This window comes from Drosophila rhopaloa, unplaced genomic scaffold (genome assembly GCF_018152115.1).
Source record: "Drosophila rhopaloa isolate 14029-0021.01 unplaced genomic scaffold, ASM1815211v1 contig_155, whole genome shotgun sequence".
NCBI classification, from domain to species: domain Eukaryota; kingdom Metazoa; phylum Arthropoda; class Insecta; order Diptera; family Drosophilidae; genus Drosophila; species Drosophila rhopaloa.
The window spans coordinates 549,581-572,487 of NW_025335034.1; the positions used below are offsets into that span (position 1 = coordinate 549,581).

The 22,907-nt window shown below is 42.3% G+C and overlaps 5 protein-coding genes and 1 long non-coding RNA gene across 6 annotated transcripts in view; 3 read left to right on the forward strand and 3 right to left on the reverse strand.

The window, feature by feature from the left end:
- Window positions 1–18,447, reverse strand: part of LOC108052521 (extracellular sulfatase SULF-1 homolog) — a 34,193-nt gene extending 15,746 nt beyond the window's left edge. The window contains exons 1-2 of the mRNA XM_017134924.2: window positions 17,761–18,447; window positions 10,500–10,542 (exon numbers count right to left, since the gene is read on the reverse strand). The gene's annotated coding sequence lies outside the window, so the exon portion shown is untranslated. The remainder of the gene's footprint in view (window positions 1–10,499; window positions 10,543–17,760) is intronic.
- On the forward strand, window positions 1,759–4,009 carry LOC108052524 (major facilitator-type transporter ecdD). The gene is made up of 3 exons (XM_017134928.2): window positions 1,759–2,021; window positions 2,079–2,251; window positions 2,524–4,009. Exons 1-3 carry the CDS (start codon window positions 1,856–1,858, stop codon window positions 3,655–3,657), a joined length of 1,473 nt encoding a protein of 490 aa, XP_016990417.2. The 5' UTR covers window positions 1,759–1,855; the 3' UTR covers window positions 3,658–4,009.
- On the forward strand, window positions 4,203–6,029 carry LOC108052523 (probable polyol transporter 6). Its single transcript, XM_017134927.2, has 4 exons — window positions 4,203–4,503; window positions 4,572–4,744; window positions 4,798–5,016; window positions 5,079–6,029. Exons 1-4 carry the CDS (start codon window positions 4,314–4,316, stop codon window positions 5,988–5,990), a joined length of 1,494 nt encoding a protein of 497 aa, XP_016990416.2. The 5' UTR covers window positions 4,203–4,313; the 3' UTR covers window positions 5,991–6,029.
- Window positions 6,711–8,947, forward strand: LOC108041460 (D-xylose-proton symporter-like 1). Its single transcript, XM_017119394.2, has 3 exons — window positions 6,711–6,985; window positions 7,513–7,694; window positions 7,755–8,947. Exons 1-3 carry the CDS (start codon window positions 6,781–6,783, stop codon window positions 8,886–8,888), a joined length of 1,521 nt encoding a protein of 506 aa, XP_016974883.2. The 5' UTR covers window positions 6,711–6,780; the 3' UTR covers window positions 8,889–8,947.
- A 505-nt stretch (window positions 18,448–18,952) lies between the features above and the next one.
- On the reverse strand, window positions 18,953–19,713 carry LOC108039746. Its single transcript, XR_001769031.2, has 2 exons — window positions 19,341–19,713; window positions 18,953–19,288 (listed from the first exon to the last, which is right to left on the reverse strand). It is a non-coding gene; the product is annotated as an uncharacterized LOC108039746 (long non-coding RNA).
- A 416-nt stretch (window positions 19,714–20,129) lies between these two features.
- On the reverse strand, window positions 20,130–22,283 carry LOC108039745 (serine/arginine-rich splicing factor 1B). Its single transcript, XM_017116832.2, has 4 exons — window positions 21,996–22,283; window positions 21,502–21,871; window positions 20,834–20,970; window positions 20,130–20,769 (listed from the first exon to the last, which is right to left on the reverse strand). The coding sequence occupies exons 1-4, from the start codon at window positions 22,157–22,159 to the stop codon at window positions 20,661–20,663; spliced, it is 780 nt and encodes a 259-aa protein (XP_016972321.1). The 5' UTR covers window positions 22,160–22,283; the 3' UTR covers window positions 20,130–20,660.
- Window positions 22,284–22,907: the final 624 nt, after the last annotated feature.

A 22,907-nucleotide genomic window follows, 5' to 3' on the forward strand; every position in this document is an offset into this window, starting at 1 on the left:
CGTTCAGTTATATGGCAGCTATAGGATATAGTCGGCCGATCCTTATGAAATTTGGTAAGTCAGACTGATTAGCCAAAAATAAAACCCATAGAACTTCCTAACTTGCTAACTTGAAAAACACCAAAGTTATGGCATTTCCGATCGTTCAGTTATATGGCAGCTATATGATATAGTAGCCCGATCCGGCTCGTTCCGACTTATATACTACCTGCAATAGAAAGACAACTTTTGGGAAAGTTTCAAGCAGATAGCTTTAAAACTGAGGGACTAGTTTGCGTAGAAACGGACGGACGGACAGACGGACGGACAGACGGACATGGCTTGATCGACTCTCCTGGTGATGCTGATCAAGAATATATATACTTTATAGGGTCGGAAATGTCTCCTTCACTGCGTTGCAAACTTTTGACTGAAATTATAATACCCTCTGCAAGGGTATAATAAACAAAACTAATGACCTTATTAGGTAAACAACGTTTTTAAAGATAGTTTAAAAACAAGAAAGGAAAGCTAACTTCGGGCGGAGCCGAAGTTGATATACCCTTGCAGAATACTCTGTAAATTATATTCTCCAAAATTATTCATATGATGCATTCTTAATACTCATAAAAAATCCGAACTTCCTAACTTTAACAACAACAAAGTTATGGCATTTCCAATCGTTCAGTTATATGGCAGCTATAGGATATAGTCGGCCGATCCTTATGAAATTTGATAGGTCGGATTGATTGGCCAAAAATAAAATCCATAGAAAATCCCAACTTCCTAACTTTACAAACACCAAAGTTATGGCATTTCCGATCAATCAGTTATATGGCAGCTATAGGATATAGTCGGCCGATCCTTATGAAATTTGGTGGGTCGGATTGATTGGCCAAATATAAAACCCATAGAAAATCTTAACTTTCTAACTTTACAAACACCAAAGTTATGGCATTTCCGATCAATCAGTTATATGGCAGCTATAGGATATAGTCGGCCGATCCTTATGAAATTTGGTAGGTCGGATTATTGGCCAAATATAAAACCCATAGAAAATCCAAACTTTCTAACTTTACAAACACCAAAGTTATGGCATTTCCGATCAATCAGTTATATGGCACATATAGGATATAGTCGGCCGATCCTTATGAAATTTGGTAGGTCGGATTGATTGGCCAAATATAAAACCCATAGAAAATCCCAACTTCCTAACTTTACAAACACGAAAGTTATGGCATTTCCGATCAATCAGTTATATGGCAGCTATAGGATATAGTCGGCCGATCCCGGCCGTTCCGACTTATATACTGCGTGCAAAGGAAAGAAGGGTGTGTGCAAAGTTTCAATTCGATAGCTTTAAAACTGAGAGACTAGTTTGCGTAGAAACAGACAGACGGACAGACGGACAGACAGACGGACAGACGGACAGACGGACAGACGGACATGGCTATATCAACTCAGGAGGTGATCCTGATCAAGAATATATATACTTTATAGGGTCGGAGATGTCTCCTTCACTGCGTTGCACACTTTTGACCAAAATTATAATACCCTCTGCAAGGGTATAACAATAAATCGAATGTTAGATGAAACCTATTTTTAGTCCACCAGAGGTTGTCGATCACCTAAAAAGTCCCCTTATGTTGTCTAATTGTGAATCACAGCCAAGGCCAAGCGCCCAATTAAATCGAATCGAGTGGAATTGGTGAAGACACATGTATCTATATACTGATTACAATGTCATTTGCTTATCAGCTAGTTATCATTATCGGCAAGTTCGGACCACCTTTGTCCGATTTAAACACGATTGTGGGCTTCTTTTGGGCCCCACTCACGAACGAGCTACCAAACGAAACATTTCGACTTTTAAAGAATGAGTGGAATGCAAACCACTTCGGTGGCGGCAGGTCCCGTTCCACAGAAGGAGACCATCATCCTTGCCACCGTAGGACCGCCGGAGCCTCCAAAACCCGCAGTTACCGTTAATAACAATGGATACTTTTCCCGAGTCAAGAAGGGAAACAGTGTAGTTAGTGGAGGTGAGAAAATGAGGATACCGCAACGGCAAATATCTTTATAAACGCTTTTCCCTTTAGTTTTCTTTTTACTCGTCTATGGCGGAATGGATCTGGCCTCAAGCTTGGGCTGGAATCACACCTTCAACGTTTTCTTATTCACGGAGTATTCGTACTGTTGGTTCATAGGTGTCATCATTGGAGCTTTTGCCACCATTCTCACCATGTCATATCTGCCCAAGCAAGTCTACTATGTAAGTAAGGGTACACATTTAATTTCTTAGGTCGATATAAAACTAGACCTAGATATGAGACAAAAAAACTAATTAAAATCCGTATTTGCATTATTAAGATTTATGTTTCATCATTCTTGGTAATTCTTTCGGTTTTACAAATATGTAATGTATAAATGCGATGGTATAAACATCATCCAAATTAATGAAGATTCTGTTCTTTCTGAGATAGTTTCTTTAAAAAAACATGAATATAATTTTTTAATGTTGTTTTCTAATTCCATATTTTGCAGGTCCTAGGAGCTTTGTTGCAGCTAACTGGCTCTATTATCTTCACCGCTGCTCCTGGGGACTACGCATCTTGTTTGGCCGCCCGCTACTTGGCCGGCTTGGGCATTGGCCTGCTTACGGTGCCCTTCCTCATCCACAACGCCGAGGTGGCGGGTACCAACTTTCGCGGCGTGAGCGCCGGTCTGGAGCAGTGCGCCCTGGCCTTGGGAATCGAAGTCCAGGTGATCTACATCACGGAGTGGTCTTCGATAGTAGGAGCTGAACCCAACTTGATACACGGCATCATCGGGATTGTGCTCTCCTTGTTGGGCCTGGGGCTGTCTGCCCTGTCGGTTGAGTCACCGATCTTCTACCTACGTCGAAACCAGGAAACCATGGCGCGCCAGTGCCAGGAGAAGCTACTGGCCAATTGCCCCAATTGCGTCAGTAAGGCCCTCGACGAGGCCAGGCTCTACGTGGCGGAGAGCGACAGCCGGAGCCTGGGCGAGGAGCTGGTGGCCTCCGTGGGACCCTTTCTGAAGCTGCTCTTCTTCCGCTGCTTCGTCGCGTTCTCCTTCTCCCTGCCGCTGACCATGTCGATTATCTCGAGCACCGCAGTGGCAGAGGGTTCCTCTAGCGGTTGGCCATTGTATGTGTTTATCACACTGCGTCTGGTCGGCACCGGAGTAGCTCTTTGCTTCCTGGACACATTGGGTCGCAAAGCGGTTTCCCTGGTGGGTCTGGCCTGCATGGCCGGACTTATGCTGGGCCTGGCAATTTTGTATTCCGACCCGCTCAATATAATCGCCTGGAAACCCATGGTCCAGGCCTGCAATATCGGAATGGCACTCCAGGCATTCGCCGGACTCTTTGTCTGCAGCTCGTCCGTCTACATGGGCGAAGCCTTTCCCATGCGGGTCAAAGCTTCTCTGGTCGGACTGATCGTCATCATAGAGCAGCTCATCCATGTCATCGTAATCGCCTGCGTAAGCTTTGTGTCCAGTGAGGACATCTACTTCCCGTACTTTCTGTCCGCGAGCATAACCATGCTGCTCGGCGTGATTTTCTTTGCCGTCTCCTTGCCGGAGACGAAGAGAATGACGCTGCGACAGGCTGGCCACCGCTTCCAGAGGTGGTATGATCTGAGCTTCTACTAGACGTTACGATGCGGACTGGAAAACTCATTATACTTGTTCAAGTTTTCGTTTGTTTATTTGTTAGTATAGGTTAATAAAATCATATGGTAATCAGCTCATAAGTGGAAACAAAAATAGAACCGTCCAGTGCGAAAATAAATATTCAAATTACTTGAAATAATTAATGTGGAATGATGACAGCATAGTCAGTTTTAATTGCCTCCCTAAATAAAAGATTGTTCAATAATATTGCTTATGTTTGAAAACCCCCTTTTATTGGGCGAAACATTACTGTAGTACTGACTCTACTTTAATTTAGTTTTTCCATGGAAATGACTAATGAATGTGCCATGTGCCTATTTGTGGTAAATAGAATTGGTTTTTGTATCTCTAATAGCGTGTCGTAAAAATAATAAAATAATGCAATTTTGTAAATTTCCTACAACAAAAAAAGTTTTATCGATCCTCATTGAGGCTTACTTTCCCACTTAAAAGCGGCCTGAGACGTTATCTAAAAGCTTAAAAACTATGGCATTAATCCCCTCTTTGGTAATATTACTTACACGACGATTGCTTCTTGAGCTCTGTGTAGTTCTTACTTGTCCATCAAGTCGTGCGGATCGAACAAAGTTATTTTCACAGAAAGGAGGGAATATTCTTTCAAGGAAGGAAGGAAAATGACAATCACTTATGTTACGGCTGGTCCGGATGGCGATCAACCAAATACTTTTACTACAAAGGAACGCGAAGGAAGATATATCCGTAAAACACCTCCGAAGCAGCCACCGATGCAAACGGTTAATTTAACTGTCGGCAATCCTAGTTCCGTGCGCCACTTCAACAAGCAACTTAACGTTGCCTGTGCTGGTGGGTGGATAAAACGAAGTTCATCCAGTTTTGAAGCAGTTACTCATTCGTTTATCTTCGCTTGCCAGTGTTCTTTCTTTTTGTCTATGGCGGCATGGACTTCGCCCACAGTGCTGGCTGGAATCAGACCTTGAACACCTCCGCCACTCAGGTGTTCAAGTGCAGTTGGTTTATAGGTGTCCTAGCTGGAGCTGCCATCGCCTCGCTGGCCATGACCTTTCTGCCGAAGTTGCCCTTCTATGTAATAGAGAAGTACACCTTTTCGATCGCTAGCTTTTATTGCTTTCCCTGTAGGTCCTCGGAGGTCTGATGCAACTCACGGGATCCATTATTTTCACCTGTGCCCCCTTCGACTACGGACTTCTTATGGCCGCGCGTTATGTGGCCGGTGCGGGAATTGGACTGATCACTGTTCCGTTTCTCATCCACAGCGCTGAGGTGGCGTCGGACAACTATCGCGGGGTCAGCGCATCAATGGAGCAGTGTGGCCTGGCTCTGGGCATCGCAATTCAGGTTAATGCTCAACAGAGGAAGTTAATCTTACAGCTCATAGAACATGGAAATAAATCCCCTAGGTTATTTACGACACGCAGTGGGTGGATGACAAGGAAGCATCCGTCAACGAGGTTCATGGAATCATAGGAATTGTCTTTTCCATTCTCGGTCTAGGAATGACAGCTCTCTCGATTGAGTCGCCCATCTTTCACCTGCGTCGCAACCAGGAGGAGAAGGCCCGCGAATGTCACCAAAAACTATTGGGTAGCTTCAACAGTTCGGTGGACCAGTCATTCGAGGAGGTCAGTCGCTACGTGGCGGAGAGTCGGAATAGGAGCTTTTGTCAGGAACTTTGGAGCTCAGTGGTGCCCTTTATTAAGCTGCTCCTCTACCGCGGCTTTGTCGCCTTTTCCTTTTCCCTACCCCTTTCCGCATCCCTGATCTCGAGCACTCTGATGACCAAGGGCTATATATCCTGTTGGCCAGTGACGGTTTGGGGACTGGTCCGTTTGCTCGGAGCTCTGGTCGCCCAGGGATTCTTGGACAGGATGGGCCGGAAGCTCATCTCGCTCGTGGGACTGCTCTGCATGGCCATCCTGATGCTCTGCATGGCCGTCTCCTACGCAAGTCCGGCGAACGTGCTCCTCACCTACTACATGAACCAAGTGTGGAAGCTGGGAGTAGCTTTCCAGGCCTTTGCCGGACTCTTCGTGTGCAGCTCATCCGTCTATCTGGGCGAGGCATTTCCCATGAGAGTTAAGCCCTTCCTCGTGGGATATATTGTGGGCTTCGAGCAGACGGTCCACATCATTAACATTGTTGGCTATAACCGGGGCTCCGATAATTTCTTTTACCATTACTATTTGTGTGTGGGAATAATACTATTGGTTGGAGTGATTTTCTTCGGAATTGTCATTCCAGAAACAAAGAAAATTACTCTGCGAGAGGCTAACAGGCGGTTCCAGCGATTGCACAATATTAAATTATTTTAGAAAAATAAAATAAAGAGAATAACAAAATTGTAATTGCAAGGGATGGCGTTTTATTTACCCATTATTTCATTCTAATTTGGCTTACACAGTTAAACTTTAAAGAATTGCCTAGATTTGATTAATAAATCGGATAATTACATATCCAAATGTGTGTATATTCTTTTTATAAATAAAAACAAGAATAAACTTACAGTCAAAACATAATTGATTATAAATTTCAAGTTCTTTCCCGATAAGAAAGAAGAGCATATAGATACAATTTATCTTATCCGCAACATGTTAGCTTTGACATTTGTTAATCAAATCAATATCAACTGATAACATTTTTCCCATTAATTCGAGCACGTCATCCGCTTATCCGTTGTCAATTAGCTTTTCTGAAGGCCTCTTGTTTTTTGGGGGTATACCCCATAAACGATGGGTCATGCTCGCGGAACTTTGTACCCCTTAGCCGATCAATTTACCAAAGTTAGCTAGGATACCACAAATAAGTGAGTAACACTGGACCCCATGGCCCTTGAATGTTTCTGTGACATTATCACGACTTATGGGGGCTTACTTTAAATGAATCACAACAAGCGGCAGGCCTACCGTAAAAAGGAAAACGCGAGTATCTACCAGCTGATAAAATATATCAATTATCAGATATCTTTTTTTGCTGATAGCTACTACTTACGCTGAAATATTTTATAAAAGCTCGCTCAGTCTGCCACTGGCCACTAAAACGAACGAATCGATCCTGAGAGTCAAGAAGTATTCAGCCCGCTTTCTGGTTATATAAGGAAGAAATATGACGACCACATATGTCACCAGGGGCCCAGTGCCCGTCCAGCAAACCACCTACATCACCACTGGTCCCCAGCAAATAAGCACAACATATGTCACCACTGGACGGCAACCGCCACCACCACCACCTCCACAAGCCACGGTGGTGGTCACCGCTCCAAACAACAGACGCTGGGCCACCGCCGCCCAAACGCAATCTGGAACAGCAGGTGAGATTTGCATAAGCCTAAAATCAATCTAATGTTCACAGAAGTCTCTACAATTTAAATAATGTTTTGGAGTAATTACTCGAATTGGGGCACTACAATAACTCATATCGACATAATTAGTAAGAAGTTTGCAACTTAGTAAAGGACACATTTTTAAAGTATTTGTCTTCATGATCAGGGTCATCAGCGTGTCCGATTCTACAGAAACTTGTTTCTTAGCTTCAATACTTTTTGGGTTAAGCTTTTCCAAATCTTTTTTTCTATATATAGTAATTTCATCCGATTTTAGAAATTATATTTTAATTATATAAAAAATCTGTATAATTTTATAAAAAGCAACGCATATCTAAATATATTTAAAAGCGAAATTACCGTATATTAGCTAGCTTCCATAATAGAAAGAGTCATAATAAGTCATAAATATCTATATCATAAAAAGGGTATATCGAGTACGGTTTAGCTTCCTTTTATTTGTTATTGTTTATTTAACAATGATTTTATTAATCCCACAACTTTTCCGTCAACAGCCACGCTTCTTTTCGTGTACGCCGGAATGGACATGGCCCAAAGCCTGGGCTGGAACTTGTCCCCCAATTATGTCAATTATTTCAGCACCCTTGAGTTCCAGTACAGTTGGTTTATTGGCGTCATCATCGGAACTGTGGTGGCGGCCATAACCGCATCCTTCCTGCCCAAAATAGTCTTTTATGTAAGTGACAGTTCAGAGATCAATAAAGATTCCCGGGCTAATATCAATCTTTCTCCCCAGGGTCTTGGTGGTGTAATGAACCTTATTGACGCCATTATTTTTGTGAGTGCTCCCTACCAGTACGAGTCAATCCTGGCCGCCCGCTATGTGGGCGGTGTGGGCATCGGCCTGATCACCGTACCATTCCTCATCCACAGCGCCGAGATCGCTTCGAGTACGAACCGAGGAACTTGCTGCGCCCTGGAACAGTACGGCCTGGCACTGGGCGTGGCCATTCAAGTGATTTACGATTCGCAGTGGACGCAGAACTTAGGCATGACCATCAACCGGGTGCACGGAATCTTCGGCATTGTCTTCGCGGCCATTTCGCTTGGCAGCTTAGCCATGACGATCGATTCGCCGATCTTCTACATCCGCCAGAACCAGGAGCAGAAGGCGCGAGCCAGTGTGAAGCAGCTGATGGGTGCTTTTTGGACCCGGGAGGGGGGAGAGGTGGCCTACGACGAGGCCAAGCTGTACGTGGTGGAGGGCAGCAGCCAGGGAGTGGGTGAGCAGCTGAAGGAGTCCATGATGCCCTTTCTGAAGCTGCTGTTCTTCCGCTGCTTCGTGGCCTTCACCTTCTCAATGCCGCTGTCGATTTCAATGGAGTGGACCACGTACTTCGTGGAGGGATCCACATACTCCTGGCCCACAATCATATTCGGCATACTTCGTCTGATCGGAGCACTGATCACCTTCGCCGTGTTGGACACCGTGGGCCGGAAGTTCGTCTCGCTGCTTGGACTCATGTGCATGGCCGGACTGATGCTGGGCATGGCCGGAGTCTACGGGGACTACGCGCACGTAGCCGACCCCTACTTCATGTGGCAGGTGTGCCGCCTGGGCATGGCCTTTCAGTTCTTCGCCGGACTCTTCATCTGCAGCTCATCCGTCTATCTGGGCGAGGCCTTCCCGATGCGCGTAAAGCCCTTCCTGATCGGCCTGATAGTGTGTCTGGAGCAGGTGATCCACATCATTGTGATCATCACGTTCGCCACCACCCCCGAGTTCTATTACACCTACTTCGTGGCCGTGGGCATTATCATGGTAATAGGTCTGGTGGCCTTTGCTGTCCTGATGCCGGAGACTCGTGGTTTGACCCTAAGACAGGCGGGCGAACGATTCCGACGGGTGCACGACGTCATGGCCTACTAAGTGGCTTCTATTTCATTTCTGTAATCGCTAGTCCAATAAAATGCTGCCCAATAATATAATGACAATTCATCTTTTAAGACATACCTAACAAACAAAATGGGAAAATAATGTTTGCCTTTAAAGTTCGTGAAAAAGTAAATATTATTCGTCACTCATACAGTACAAACTTTTAATATAATCTGCAAAGTTGTGTGCTTACATTTGTAATTGTAAATGTTGTTTCCACTTTAATTGTTTGCAAATTGGAAAATTAAAAAAACATAAAGTTACTAATTCTCAAAAAAACACACATTTAATAGTTTTTTTTGCTGAGCTTGCGACTTGATTTCCGCATGGATAAAAAATGCAGTCGGCAGCTGCTTCGCAATTCTTCTCCGACTTTTATGCATATTTATGTCTTCTCAAATTTTGAATGCGGTTTATTCCCCTCTCTGCGAGCCACTGGAGACTATTTTTATATGCCCTGCGGCTAGCAGAGTTTATTTTGAACTTTATTATGGGCTAATTTATGTCTCCGCCGGCTTCTGCCCGGTCCTAATCCCCACATGTGTATGCCTTCATTTGCTCCATTTCTGACACTTTGATGGCGCTTTGGTGGTGTTCGCTCGGATGCCAAACATGTTTGTTTAGGCGGTTTATGCGTTTTTAATGCACTTCTATGGATAAAATTTGTTTCATGCCCAATTAAACATTTTGCCGAAAGCAGCAGCTGCTGCGATCTGATACGCGGGGTAATTTGGATTCTTGGAATAAGTATGCTTGTGAGCAATGTATTTAGCAGTTAAAACATAAGTTGATGACTACATCATTTAAGTAGTCAACAATTTGATTAAAAAGCCGATGCCGGACTGAAGAGTAGCAACCTTGCATTGCCCAGGAACGAAAGTCAAGCACTTACAGCCAGAGCCACAAAGGCCCATCAAGACAACAATACGGCGAATTATATGAATTACAATTCAAATGATCTTACAAGTAACACATTGACAACAGGGATGCCGAGCTGGAGGAAGAGCAACGAGGCACAGGCCCATTACAGCGCACAAAAATGCGCATAAAAATTGCATTAAAATGCCATCCAAGACTGGGGCCTAATGAAGGAATGGCAATAAAGGACAATTGCCAGCAGCAGCATGTTCCGCGATTGCTGGGAAAAAGCTGCCGATGCCCTTAAATAGACGAAGCTGGCCAAGATGGATGCTCGGTGCCCAATCGCATCGACAGGCGGCCAAATGCGTGCAAAAATGTTGCCACGTCTCTCGAGTGGCTTTCTCGACTCGGCGATTTCCCAGGCACCAAAGTGAATTAAATGCAGACGCGTGATTTTGCACATTAATTACGCGCCACCCTTGGTTTTCCTGGGGTGAGAGTTCAAACCACATTCGGTGCATCGATTTGCGCCGCTTCAGGGGCAGCGAACCGAAAGGAACTCAATGGCTAAGGCAGCTGTATCCAACCAAGTGCGAAGAAACGAATTTTATGGACCGCAGCTTTGGCTAATTACCTGCTCAAAGGTGGATTACGTAATTTCATTTCAGGGACGCATTTGAAAGCTAACAATAAAACTAGATATTTGGGCTTTGATTAAAATAGATTTTAGAGCGAACAACTTACCTTAGCTTTTGATATATAAGACTTGCTCTTAGTCCAGTATTCACTGCAAAAGAGAAATGAAATGATTAACACCTTGGCAAAGAAAGCAAATAAGGTAGTAAGGAAAGCAGGACAGCTGGAAATCCTTAATCAAGCAGCGTTATCATTTATTCATCTCAATTAAAACAGACCCTCTTCCCCACTCAAGCTGGTGACACTTTCAAGAAGCCAACTGCAAAGACTCTTGCGAACTTTCTGCTCATTTACAACTGACACATTTGCACCTGCTTCACAGCGAAATGAGCGGAGTGATTGATAGTTGGCCCGTGGAATGAGTGACGAGTCCGTGACCCGGACCAGGAGTTTTCCTTAGCCGGGCAAATTTCCATCTGTCAGCTGTCAGTTTTGAATGGCGGCAGGCAGGCGGTGAACTTGGCATTTTAATTGAGTGCACAAAACTCATGGAAATGACTGCAGTGCCAGCGTGTATGCGAATTAATAGGATTTCAGTTGATGGGGTGAAGGAGTTGAAGTGGCTTTCCAGTCTGGGGGTAGGGTATTGCCACTTCGTTTTGTTTCTCCGAGTCGCTTCCGAGCTAAGGCCAGCTTGTTTGGCTTTTATTGAACAAACAGCTGCCGCTTTACTGACTTTAGGTGAGCGGTTGTTTTCTCGAGTTTACGACTCCGCTGCCACGCTGCGTATGCGCAATGCATGCCGACCCCCTTGAAAGTCACCTTTTAACCCAGTTTGGCCTGTCGGTTGTTAGTTTTCTGTGTTATCACTAACACCTTTCTGAAAGTGTTCTCTTGACATGCGAGCACCAAAAACTACAACTGTGCTTTTTCCGGTAACTTTTCGCCAAGGCAACCTTGAACGAATTAACAAAATCAAATTAAACATAAGCCGATTGAACTGAAACTGCACCCATTGCGTATACGCAGCGTTCGCAAATAGGAAGGCAAACAAAGTGCGACTGAAGTGAATGGTCTTCCCTCCTCGGCGTGTTTGCCCGTCTATTTGGCCCGCGTATTTACGGACATATTTACATACAAGGCAGGCAAACAGAATGAAAGGGAAAAACATAAACTGTTTTGATTGCAGGTAAACAAACCGACCGACCGACTGACTAACTGGCTGGCTGGCCGAGGAAGCAGCCAACTCGTCGTTATTGATTGCTGTCCATTTATCATGCCGCTTGTTTATCAACCGACCAGAACTTTTGATAAGCGCCCGGAACCCGCTTCACACCCCCAAACTTCCTACATGGGAGTCATTGATCTTGGGCTTGGTACTCGCGACTTGACACTTTACGCCGGACTATTGCGCATTTCCCCTGGAGACACACTCAAATAAAAGCATATTAGTTAAAATTTGTCAGCAGTCAGTTGTTTTCATAAATTTTAAGGACAAGAATTATGAATCATGTTGTTTTCTGAATGGCTTGGCATGATTTTCAGACTTCTCTGGGTATTATATTTTGAACAAAACTCTGTTGAATCATTTCAAATATTTTATCATTTTAAATATACATTTTTCTCAGTGCAGATACAGCTTGGCGAACAGGTAGTTGCATTCCGATGATTTCATGGAGCAAAATTAACAATGCAAATAGACAATCAATTGGAATGGCACTCAACAATGTTTTTGGATACGCTTCATTGAATTTCAGAGGGAAGTAGGAATAAAAGTTACGCACCAATTACCACTGGTTGAAAGTATACGAGAAAGCATTCCACCTGTATGAACATTATTTATTTATTACATATAAATAATACATGTCTAGGCCAGTAATCTTTAGCGCATAGCTTCTGAGGCATCCAACATTTTATAGACATTAACATGCGCCATTAATAAGCGTTATTTCAATTACAGCCCACCACAAATCAGCGGTCATAAATCGAATAAAAAAGTGGATTTATGGCAAAAATATGTCATATCGGGCAATAACCAATGCCACAAGCAAACTGACAACTATTTACATCAAATAAATAGAAACACGCAGAATTATGAAATAAACGCCCTCGGCCAGAATTGAGGTTTGATTGAGTTCGAAATGGCGCATGCAAATCACAATTAGCTATTCTATTATTGCCAATGCTGTTTTATGATTATAGCTGTAAGATTTTCCATTGCCTTCGTTGAGCGACTGTTAATTGATTGTCGCGCAGGGCATTGTAAACGAATCAATTATTCAGCATTTTAGCAATTGATTGAGGGTTCTGGACAGAGAGATTATTTATAGATATTGTCGCACGCGGTTTATAATTGAATTTGTTCGTGGTCCTTTTTCTGTGCCTGTCAGTTGTCGTTAATTTCCCCGGTAAAATGCACAAAGGTGTGAGCCACAGAAAGGCCAAAGGGCATTAAACATGTTTAGGCCGAAAGGGCTTTTGGGTCGGCTCATTTCTTATCTTCTTCTCTGCCACGGACTTTGACAAAACGATGGCCATAACATTCATAGGAAACAATGCGCATTCACTATGCGAATGATATATTTTTGTCAATTCGTCAATGTAGGAATTTGGATGAGGAATTTGGGTTGGCTCTGAACGGAAATGCCACAATGGAGTGGTTCCTTACATCGAACAATTGGTTCACGAGAATTCCCTTGCAAAGGTTTCGACAAAACAATATCCACAGTTGCCAGTTGGCTTCTCACCAAACTACCTGATAAATCGCACTCGCATATGTTGACAGCAATACAAATTGCTTTAGCAAAATACACTTGAAATTCTTGGAAATATTTTCAATTAGCACTCGCCAGCAATATGGGGAATTATTAAATAACTCTGAAGTCTGGTAAATATGAACAAATTAATCATAAGCAATAATATATCTATAAGCAATGAATCATTAATCATATGCCACAGTAGTTTCAAGATCATTAAGCACAAGATACTACTTTTCAGTCAAAGATATATTCCATTCCAACCCAAAACAGGCCTTAAATTTATACTTTTCTTTTGATTTTTATGCAAGCACAAATAATAATAAATAACATTTTAACACTCAGAAAGAAAAAGTTTTAATCGAGTTTGTTTCATCCACATAAATGAGGGAATGTTTTGGTCCGTGTTTGTTTTGTGAAAAACCACATGTGAATTTCCATTATTAATTTGTTTTTCTGATAAACAATCACGAACTTTTATTGATGTTATAAATGTGATTCCTAGTGCCCCATCGTTTGTTTATATGGTGCAAAACCGAAACCGAAAATGTGCAATGCGGGATGGTTTTAGTGCTGAGTTAGCCTTTGGATCAGGTATCCAAAATGTTTTCAGTAGACCGATAGATTATTGAAAACACAGGATGAACCATTTTATTTTGTGGAAAATTTAATTGTTGAAAATATCAATGATGTTTATTATAATTGTTGTTCTATTAATATATTTGTTATATTTATTAATGATCAAACCTAATAACGCATATTAGTTTCAAGAGTTAATAATTGCTTTAAATACAGTTATTAAAATTTTTCCCCATAAATATTGATAAAAAAATTTTGCAGTTTCCGGCAATTCGTATATTAAATGTTACTAAACATGTAACACAAACAGTAAAACGTTGTATTTGGTGTAGCCGAACACCATGGGAACAAAATGTCAAACAATGACTGTAATATTTATTTTTCTTAGGGTATTAGAGCAACCCGCCTAGAATTGAAAGGTAATTTACTTGTTTTGTTTCCTTTCTTTTGTTTGTCGCTGTTCTTTCTGCTAGACCTCCCTATTTTCATTGCCCACTTCATCCTGGCCTGGACTAGAAGTCTAAGTCTGGGAATGGGACTGGGTAGGTTTGCTCTCATTTTGCCTTTTTTCACGCCTATTATGTGTTGTTTGTGGTTGTTGCTGTTGGTTTTATTTTTCACATATTTACTATAGGTTTGTGTATATATTTCTTTTTGGTTTAAATGTTGTCAGACAGGATTTTCCACTTTAATGCAGTCGACGTCGCTGCTTTTTGGCGCGTTTTTGCCGCACAGCTCATCATGGATCATGCCCCCTTTTTCCACCGCCTTCTCGTCACCCTTAAGTTCAGCCTGCGTGCACTCCGATGCCACAATCCTTCCTGCAGCTGCTGCCGCCGTGGCCACCATTCAGGTTAATGCAGTCTTTATTCATGCCATATTTCTAAGCGCATTATGTGCTGCGAGCCTTGCTCATAATATTAGCAAAAATTATGTTAATCCCTTTGGGCTGGGTAATCCTTTCTGCCCGTCCTTACGGCCGAGCTTTACTAGTTCCGCTGCGAACGGAAGGCGCGTTAAATTATTTTAATAGCCGCTTACAATTACCAGCCCAACCCCCTCGGCCCAGTGTAATGTTCTTAATGTTCGACGCGACTTGCTGCCTTTTACTGGCGTTTTAAAACGCGCCTTGCGGCCAGAGATCTCGAGTCATAAACAAGGGCTGCAAGCCGATAAGTTCATGGTGCGGCTCATCTAAAAGAGGAAAGCTAAAAATAAATAAAGTACCTTCGAAGACTTTGAGTTAAAGAAACAGGAACCCAAAGAAATGCGTACTATTTTTTAAATAAAAAGTAGTGAATTCTTTAAAAATGCCTATAATAAAATGCACTTTTGATAGAATTGATAAAAGTTTGAGTTTTCTTAATTATTTTTTATATAATACTTTCGATACAATTTATTTTCGATATAATTTTTACATTAAATAAGCAGAGTAAACATAAATTTAAAATGATTTTTCACTTTAATTTGAGTGAAAGTTTGGCTTTGGATTTAAGGTGGCTAAATTCCTAAAGTCTAGTCTAGTTTCACGCTCTGTTTGAGTGCCTGCACCACCGATCTTCGACCACCGCTCCTATCTCTAATAGTTTCTTAAACATTTCAATAAAAATTCATTTAATTCCCAATTAACCCCAGATAGTACGAGTTCGCCACCCATTGTCCTTATCAGTTCTCAGAGGGACAAAGAAAAATTGAAATTGATGTCCGGCTACATGTGTTAATTTACACTTACTTATAGAGTGACATGCATAACCAGCTGCTCCATTGGGCGTTTAATTTTCCATTCATAGAGCGACTGGGAAAATGCAAATTGAGGCGTTTAAAATCGCGCACAAATCGCGCGCCGCAATTAAACGGCGCCCCAAAACGCGTGCCCCATGGAGCCCGCCTCCCGGTCGGTTTTATGGCTGTATTTTATGCGAGCCATGTCTGGCCTGGTATCAGCCCATATAGGCATAGTTTGCGGCTAATGACTCCGCATCGTGATCGGGACTCGGAGGGGATGCAAATGGGAGTCGGGGACGCCTTGTCCACTCATTAAGTGGTGTTGGTCAACCAGTTCCGAGGACAGAATGATGGATTGCCGGCCAGCTGAATAGCTCAGCCCCCAATCGCTCATTCAGCCGGCCATTCATTCATCCATTCGGCTTGGCCTGTCGACGTATCGTATCGAGCGGGCCGAAACCGAAACCTGATTGCGGTAAAAGGCCAAATTGGACCGTTCTCGTTGCCCTGGTCGATGCCTCGGGGCCAGCGTTAGTCATCGTCATCAGCCTTATCCCGCGGCTGACCGAATTAAAGCTCTGGGATTGCGTGGAGCGGGCAAACCAGTTTCCGCCTGGCCGCCACTCCAACTCCGACTCCAAAAAGGCCAGAGAAATTGCCTCAGTCAAAACAATTAGACTGACGGACCAGGCTCGCGACTTTAACTTGTTGCCGCCGCGTATAAAAGTTTGTGTCTAATTAAATGCTTGGTCTGGCTGCCTGCGGAAAGTACGAGGGGCTCCAAGATACCAAAACAAAAATGAAATACCCTTAAAAAATAAATAAATATGTTTATTTAAGGACTTTCAATTGCTAAAATTAAAATTGATTCATTGTGTACGTCGAAATTATTATATAATCCATTTAAGTAGAACTACATTATTTTCCTTCCCCATTTTTTATAATTTTGTGAAATTCCCTACTTACTAGCTCTTAAATCCCGTAACAATTTTGCAAACTTTTGGTTAGTTATCTAATCTATGGATATATATATTTGTTACGACTATTATCCTAAGGTAAATATTTTTCTATGCTAACTGAGAACAAACGATTTTAGAAAAAGTATTTACCACTTATCCTCAGGGTCAACTTAGAAAATTCCCACTATTAGCTGCAACTCGGTAAATATTGAGGGTTGATTTACGCATTTTATTTCATTTTCCCTAACATTAAGTCAATGTTCCCGGTCCCAATGACGGGGCACATCGGGCAAACAACAATTAACATAAATTGCTTACGCGATGCGGCCCATTGAGTGCGGACAAGGGGTTAAGGGGTCACAGTTGCCGCCCGTCAATCATTCGAGCAAACGAACTGCGGCACTTGAATGGCCGAGCGGAAAGGGTTTCCCATTTCCACGGCTGCCAGTTGCCGTTTGCTTTTTTTACGGCTCCAGCGGAAACCTCGGATTGCACCTGTCGCAAGGCGGCGGTAGGTGTGATAAGCATCTCATCCCAACAAAAGATTAACACGCCGGGGCGGGACAAAGAGCAGGGCCCGGTCAGCTGGACAGGTCTCCGATTAGAGACGCCCTGGCGGCAGAGCCTCAAACGACCTGCCTGCGCAAATATGCACTGTTAAAAATAATGTCTAATGGAAAACATTTTTCGGTTATTATTCATACATTTGTTTGTGTCAGTAATACATTTTTACGAACGTAAGGGGACAATTATTATATCACAAATAAATATTCTTAATGGGAAGAGATGTGAGGAGTCTTTTCTCACCCGAAATAATATTCTTCAATTCAGAACTCATGTTTTTCCACAGTGTACGTTTAGATGAACAGGAAACCGACGGAGACGAGACCTTGACGACCCCTAGGTAGGTTGTATTGCTGGCAGTTAGGTAGTTGCCACAAGGGGCAACACCTTTGGGTTGACAGATCGAATTACTGAAGGAGCACCTAAGGAAGCTGCCAAGTGTCGAGCTAAAGTGGGTCACATTACCAATGCCAAACGATCAAATCCAAGGCATACTTTCACTACCAAATGATGCGGAAGTGCCAAAGAATCCGTAGAACAACAACATTCATCAGGATGGAACGCTTAATGGGTTCATAAAAAGCAATATCGCATGATTCGTTTGGAACAGCCGATCAGCCCGTAAAAATTATTTCAAGTTATGATCAATAAAAAACCTTTTAAGTTGCCAACGAGAACAATGACTCCTAGGAAAGATTTGCCGATGTTGCACTTTAAGTTGGCAATTTAACGATCGCAGCGATTTTGTGGGCATGCAAAACATCCATAAAATGCAGTTCTTCTTACCTCCAACTGTATGTTTTTCACTTCAGTTAATTGTATATATAACACACTACAAAACACGATTGCGATTAAGTTAACTTGAGTGGTGTCTACCTATTTTTTGATCACTTCACCTTCTATTAATAGTTTACGTCGTTCCAAGTGTTTCAAATTAGATGATAAGGCCGGTAATTGGTTGTACAATCGCGATCGAATTAACTTCCTCTTTAAACTGACTAACCGAAGATAGGTCAAACCGATCCGCGGAGTTCAATAAAACTGGAACCGAAAAACTCAGCGATAAGCCGGCGACACCAACGCACCGCAGTTAATGAATGAAGGGTCCGACCCGGTAAATCACTCTATTGGATCCCACGAACATCCGTACTGCCCACGAGACTATGTTCAACAGTTTGCCATGCACTTTTCGAATTAATTATTATTTACGTGGGCACTCAATTTGATTTGCAACTGGGGTTTTCCGAACTTTTGGCGCACTTTTGCCCACGTGAGATGTTTTTTTACTGAACGTGGATATTTTATTGTATATCAGGATTCCTCTATAACGACGGCTTCTGAAGTGCGCAATTTCCAAATACTTTCGGCGAGCGAGCGTCCGCAACCATTCCCGTCCGATCGAAAATAAAAACAAACATAGACCGGATTCCACGCGCGTCCGAACAGCTGGCGATTTTTATTTGAAAAACCCAACAACAAAATGCGGGTGTTGCTTTTATAGTTTGTTTGTCAGTGTGGTCGCGACGCAAAAAGGAAAAATACTCTTCCTGCTAGTAACATACATGGTATTTTTTTATGACATGTGGTAAGTCAATTGTCTATTTAACAGAGCTCTGTTAAACATAAAATGGCGGGTTGTTTAAATTTAAATTAAATGATAAGGTTTGGTGATATTGCAATAAATTCTTACCCAAAGGCAACTTTCATCGTATTGTTTATCCTTAAACATAAAAAGTAGCGATACTTGTATAAACTATTTTCTCACAGACCGTTTTATTCTATTTATTATATTAAGCCTGACATATTCCCGCCCTGCGTATATATTTGTATACACATCTTTTTTATCAAATCAAAACGCCCATTATTTTTTGTTAGTTTTTGTTACTCATGCTTTAAAACTGTTCAGAATGTCTAAATAAACTATTCACTCCATTGTATAGTCTTCTAAAAATTCCCAAAATAAATAACACGATATTCGTTCAGTTTATGTATTTATTGTAAAGGTGGATTATATTTCAAAAATATGTTAAGACTATGACTTGTAGGTTGATCGGTAAGCAAAGAGAACGCAATAGTAATCTCTTCTCAGATCTAAAATTGCTTTTTGTGGATATTATTACATTGTATTGGGTAAAAGAAAGTTCATGCAAATGATGTAGGTGGGCGGGCTATAGTCGGGGCTTAAGATGTTTCGCCCTTCTAGTCAAAACATGGAAAACAAAAACGCACACGCGACATTTTCGCCACATTTCGGAGGCAACAACACCAATGGAGACGAAAGAGTTGGGTAAAAGTATTTTATGTAAATTAAAAACTAATAAACGCAAATTAAAAGTTAAGTAAATAGATGTGGCAATCGAACATACCACTGAGAGGCGAGACAGAGGGAGACCGGAACGGATCGGAGCGGACCAGACCAAGGACCACTATCCACTATCCAGCGTTGGGCGCAAGTCAACGTTGGAAGATGCACAGCAAATCCATGAAATGATAACGACTGGGGCGCGAAGGCCTCGAAATACGCGGTTCCCTGGGCGATATAGTGTCTGGGGTGCGATCCAAAGAAGGCGACAACAATGAGTGTGGGTCTGTCCAAGCAAATCCTAATTCCGACCGTAAGGCGGATGCCGAAGAAGGGGCGAGGCTCGAAGAGATGTGTCCGAGTCCGAAACTGTTCGCTCTAGTCCTGTCCAAGGGCAACTCACGTGTTCCTCCTCCTCCTCCACACATCCGTTAACCTTAAAACGACCAAAGCTCACACACAAAATCCTTCAACAATGCGAAATTCCTGTCTCCTCCTCCGAGGTGCGAGTTAGCCGTGGGACACTGCATCCCACGTTGTCCTAGCGAAGGGCTCAGAACAATCCTAAATCCAAATCCATTCCTGATCACCATCTCATAAACATACTCATATTTATAAGATCTCTAGACATGTCCTGCCTCCTCTAAATTCAATCCAAATTTATCCAATCCACGCCAAAATCAACATCAAAATATCCTCCTCCTCCTCTTCCATTAATCCTCATCCTCCAAATCCTCCTCATCCTCATCACTCTCCAAACATAAACGCGCAAAATGGGGAAGAGAAGAAAATAAAAATTAAAGTATTAATAGTTTGTTGATCAATGTGGTTGACATTGCGTTTTGTGTTCGGGTTTCTGTTTCTCTCATTATAGACATATTTATTCTGTATCGATGTTTCTTGTTTTCGTTAAGGTAGATTCTAATAAATAATGCTTGGTAAATATGCAGCCAAAATTGAGTTTATATTATAAATTTTGTGTTCAGGGGCAGAGCAAAGGCTCAAAATAAAACAAAAGCAAATCAAGGAATGGTCAAGGGTTGCAGCCTATAAAATTCCCTGGTTTACAATTGCCATTTTCGAACTGTTTTTGTCAAATTATGCCCTGCGAATTGTAATTTAAGAGAACTTCTCTGCTTCTCAGAACGTGTTATACATTTGGAAAAGCAAGTTGTGTTTGAAATTAGTTGTCTTCGATGAGAATTCGGAACTTGACTGATCAAACTTGAATGGTTCGCTGATGGCTTGGATAGTCAAATTTACAAAGTGGCATATATGGGGGTCTTGAACATATATTGTATGTGGTTTCTTAATTTAGCTTGCTTTTCCTAACGTTTCCTGCTCGTAGAAATATTATAGATTAATGGATAATGCTTGGTAGTGTTTAATAATTAGAGCGTGAGCGAGACCTGGAATAAGATTGACGTCGAACTGGGGAGTAAGTGGGTGTGCCCCGACGGCGCGGCCTTGACGAGAAAGAGCGCGAGCGCGATCTGTACGGAGGGATTTATAAAATAAATATTGGAAGACAACGCTTTGCAGCAGTGAATAACTTACCTGTCGCGGTAGTCGCGGCCTCCCCCACCACCACCACCACCGCCGCTGCCGCCACCACCTCCTCCGCTGCCTCCTCCGCCACCACTGCGGTCGTTGTCGCCGCTATCCTCGCGCACCCGAATGTAGGCAACCTCGCCCTGTAGAGAAAAAGAATTATACATTTTTGTAATTTAATTAAAATATCTATTTTAAAAACTTAAAAAATAAGAACAGACAACAACCAATGATTAAACTAAAAATTCTTTTAAGTTTAACCAATTTTTTAGTGATTACAATCTTGGTCTGGCATATAAAGCATATGGCTAAATATATATAATATTATTTAAATACATAATATTTTGGTAATTAAAGAAGTAATCTTGTGTATGGCATTCAATTGATATAGCTTCTAATGTTGATAAGATTCTTAAAATGTATCACTCGGATACTTTTAGTATTGAGAAAATAGTTGCAAACATTTTCGTGCCGGACATAAGTATATTCGTGGGTGAAACTTAAATATTTCTAAGGGTGAATAGCAATTTAAGGAATACATTCATCAGGCTTGATAGAATCACGAATAAATAATTCAAACTGGAATAATGTATGATGGTCAAATTAAATGCATGGGTAAATTCCCTACCTAAATATTCGAATAAATCTGAATGTTTAATTATGAATTTAATTACCTCATGCGAACGGAAGCGCGAGTCGTCAAGCTTTTTGATAGCGTACTTCATGTCCTCGTGGCGCAGGAACTCTACCACGCCGGATCCATCCTTGTAGGTGTCGGCGAAGCAGACGTCGCCGGCCTCACGCATGTGATCCTTGAGATCCTGCCACGATCCGGAGGCGGGCAGCCCGGTGACCATGACGCGGTACTGCGAGCGCTTGGCCGGCGGTCCACGACCGCCCATGCGTCCGCCACCATCCCGGCTGCGGTCGTTGCGGTTGCCGCCTCGGTAGCTGCCCGGTCCACCGCCCCGCGGGAACTCTACCCGCAGTCGGTACCCGTCGTAGTCGTAGCCATCGCGCGCCTTCACCGCATCATCAGCATCGCTGATTTTGGCGCCAATCGCAAGGAGAAGGGCAACCGAGGGCAAAGGGGAAAGAATATGGGTGAGCTCGATTTTGTTGGGTGTCGCCTCCAGCCAGCTGGTCTGTGTGTATTCGCGTTACTCACCGCGCATCTTCGAACTCAACAAAAGCAAATGGCGGCCCACGCCGATTCTTCAGGTCGACAAACGTAACTTTGCCGAACTTGTGGAATAGATCCTGGATGTCCTTTGTGCGGATATCCGGCGGAAGGTTGCCCACGTAGATGCGGCACTCGTTGCGCGAACCCATTTTTTCCAGTTTAAATCAGACGATTGCTTTTCCTTGCTTGCTGAAATTCTCGCTCGTTTTTTACAGAACTTTTTCTGTCACGCTCACAAAGACAAATGGCCGACGCAGTATAACCGTTGTAGCGACTTCGAGAAATCCCTTTCCCGTTTAGATGAGCGTTCTATAACTATCGATAGCATTAGTGGTGGGAGAGCGTCGAATTTGCAAGTATCAATGGTTATTAAGTAACTAGTTGCAAGTTATAGGATTATATGGTTGTAAGAGCAGTCATTTAAAGATAATAAAAATTGGCTTTTTGCGATAATAAAATGTCTCCCAATTAGAGCACTCCAATTTCTTGCCATTTTCTTTTTATAAAAGGTTTTGCAGTTATCCTTCGTTCCCACAAGTTTTGTATTTTCTTGTTTTTTATCTTATTAATTGTACTTTATTGAAGGGGTCTTATTCTGAAAGACATAATAGACATTTAAAAAATATATGATCTATAATATCAGGGTCGAAAAAAACTCTTTATTTGGTTTTAAGGAATTGCTTATCTAGATGGGCTATAAAATATGTCATTATTTAACATAAGTTTCGAGTTCCACTGGTTTGCAATAATTATGCGCATTTTTTTCGTTTAGTTTCACAAATGTGAAATTGGTTTTAAAAATGTAAATGTTACAATAAACTATTTACTGTATTTGTTATGTCATTTCAATTAAATAATACAGTTCCTTAATCATCAGCAGTTAAATTAGGTAACGTA

What these genes read in the sequence shown, in the direction of transcription:
- LOC108039745 (XM_017116832.2), bottom strand. Translation starts at nt 22,159, where the DNA reads ATGGGTTCGCGCAACGAGTGCCGCATCTACGTGGGCAACCTTCCGCCG. An exon ending in GTTGAGTTCGAAGATGCGCG is followed by an intron (nt 21,872 to 21,995) that starts GTGAGTAACGCG and finishes CGCCAAAATCAG; the next exon opens with CGATGCTGATGATGCGGTGA. An exon ending in CGCGCTTCCGTTCGCATGAG is followed by an intron (nt 20,971 to 21,501) that starts GTAATTAAATTC and finishes TTTTCTCTACAG; the next exon opens with GGCGAGGTTGCCTACATTCG.
- LOC108052523 (XM_017134927.2), top strand. Translation starts at nt 4,314, where the DNA reads ATGACAATCACTTATGTTACGGCTGGTCCGGATGGCGATCAACCAAAT. An exon ending in ACTTAACGTTGCCTGTGCTG is followed by an intron (nt 4,504 to 4,571) that starts GTGGGTGGATAA and finishes TTCGCTTGCCAG; the next exon opens with TGTTCTTTCTTTTTGTCTAT. An exon ending in TGCCGAAGTTGCCCTTCTAT is followed by an intron (nt 4,745 to 4,797) that starts GTAATAGAGAAG and finishes CTTTCCCTGTAG; the next exon opens with GTCCTCGGAGGTCTGATGCA.
- LOC108041460 (XM_017119394.2), top strand. Translation starts at nt 6,781, where the DNA reads ATGACGACCACATATGTCACCAGGGGCCCAGTGCCCGTCCAGCAAACC. An exon ending in AACGCAATCTGGAACAGCAG is followed by an intron (nt 6,986 to 7,512) that starts GTGAGATTTGCA and finishes TTCCGTCAACAG; the next exon opens with CCACGCTTCTTTTCGTGTAC. An exon ending in TGCCCAAAATAGTCTTTTAT is followed by an intron (nt 7,695 to 7,754) that starts GTAAGTGACAGT and finishes CTTTCTCCCCAG; the next exon opens with GGTCTTGGTGGTGTAATGAA.
- LOC108052524 (XM_017134928.2), top strand. Translation starts at nt 1,856, where the DNA reads ATGAGTGGAATGCAAACCACTTCGGTGGCGGCAGGTCCCGTTCCACAG. An exon ending in AAACAGTGTAGTTAGTGGAG is followed by an intron (nt 2,022 to 2,078) that starts GTGAGAAAATGA and finishes TTTTCCCTTTAG; the next exon opens with TTTTCTTTTTACTCGTCTAT. An exon ending in TGCCCAAGCAAGTCTACTAT is followed by an intron (nt 2,252 to 2,523) that starts GTAAGTAAGGGT and finishes CATATTTTGCAG; the next exon opens with GTCCTAGGAGCTTTGTTGCA.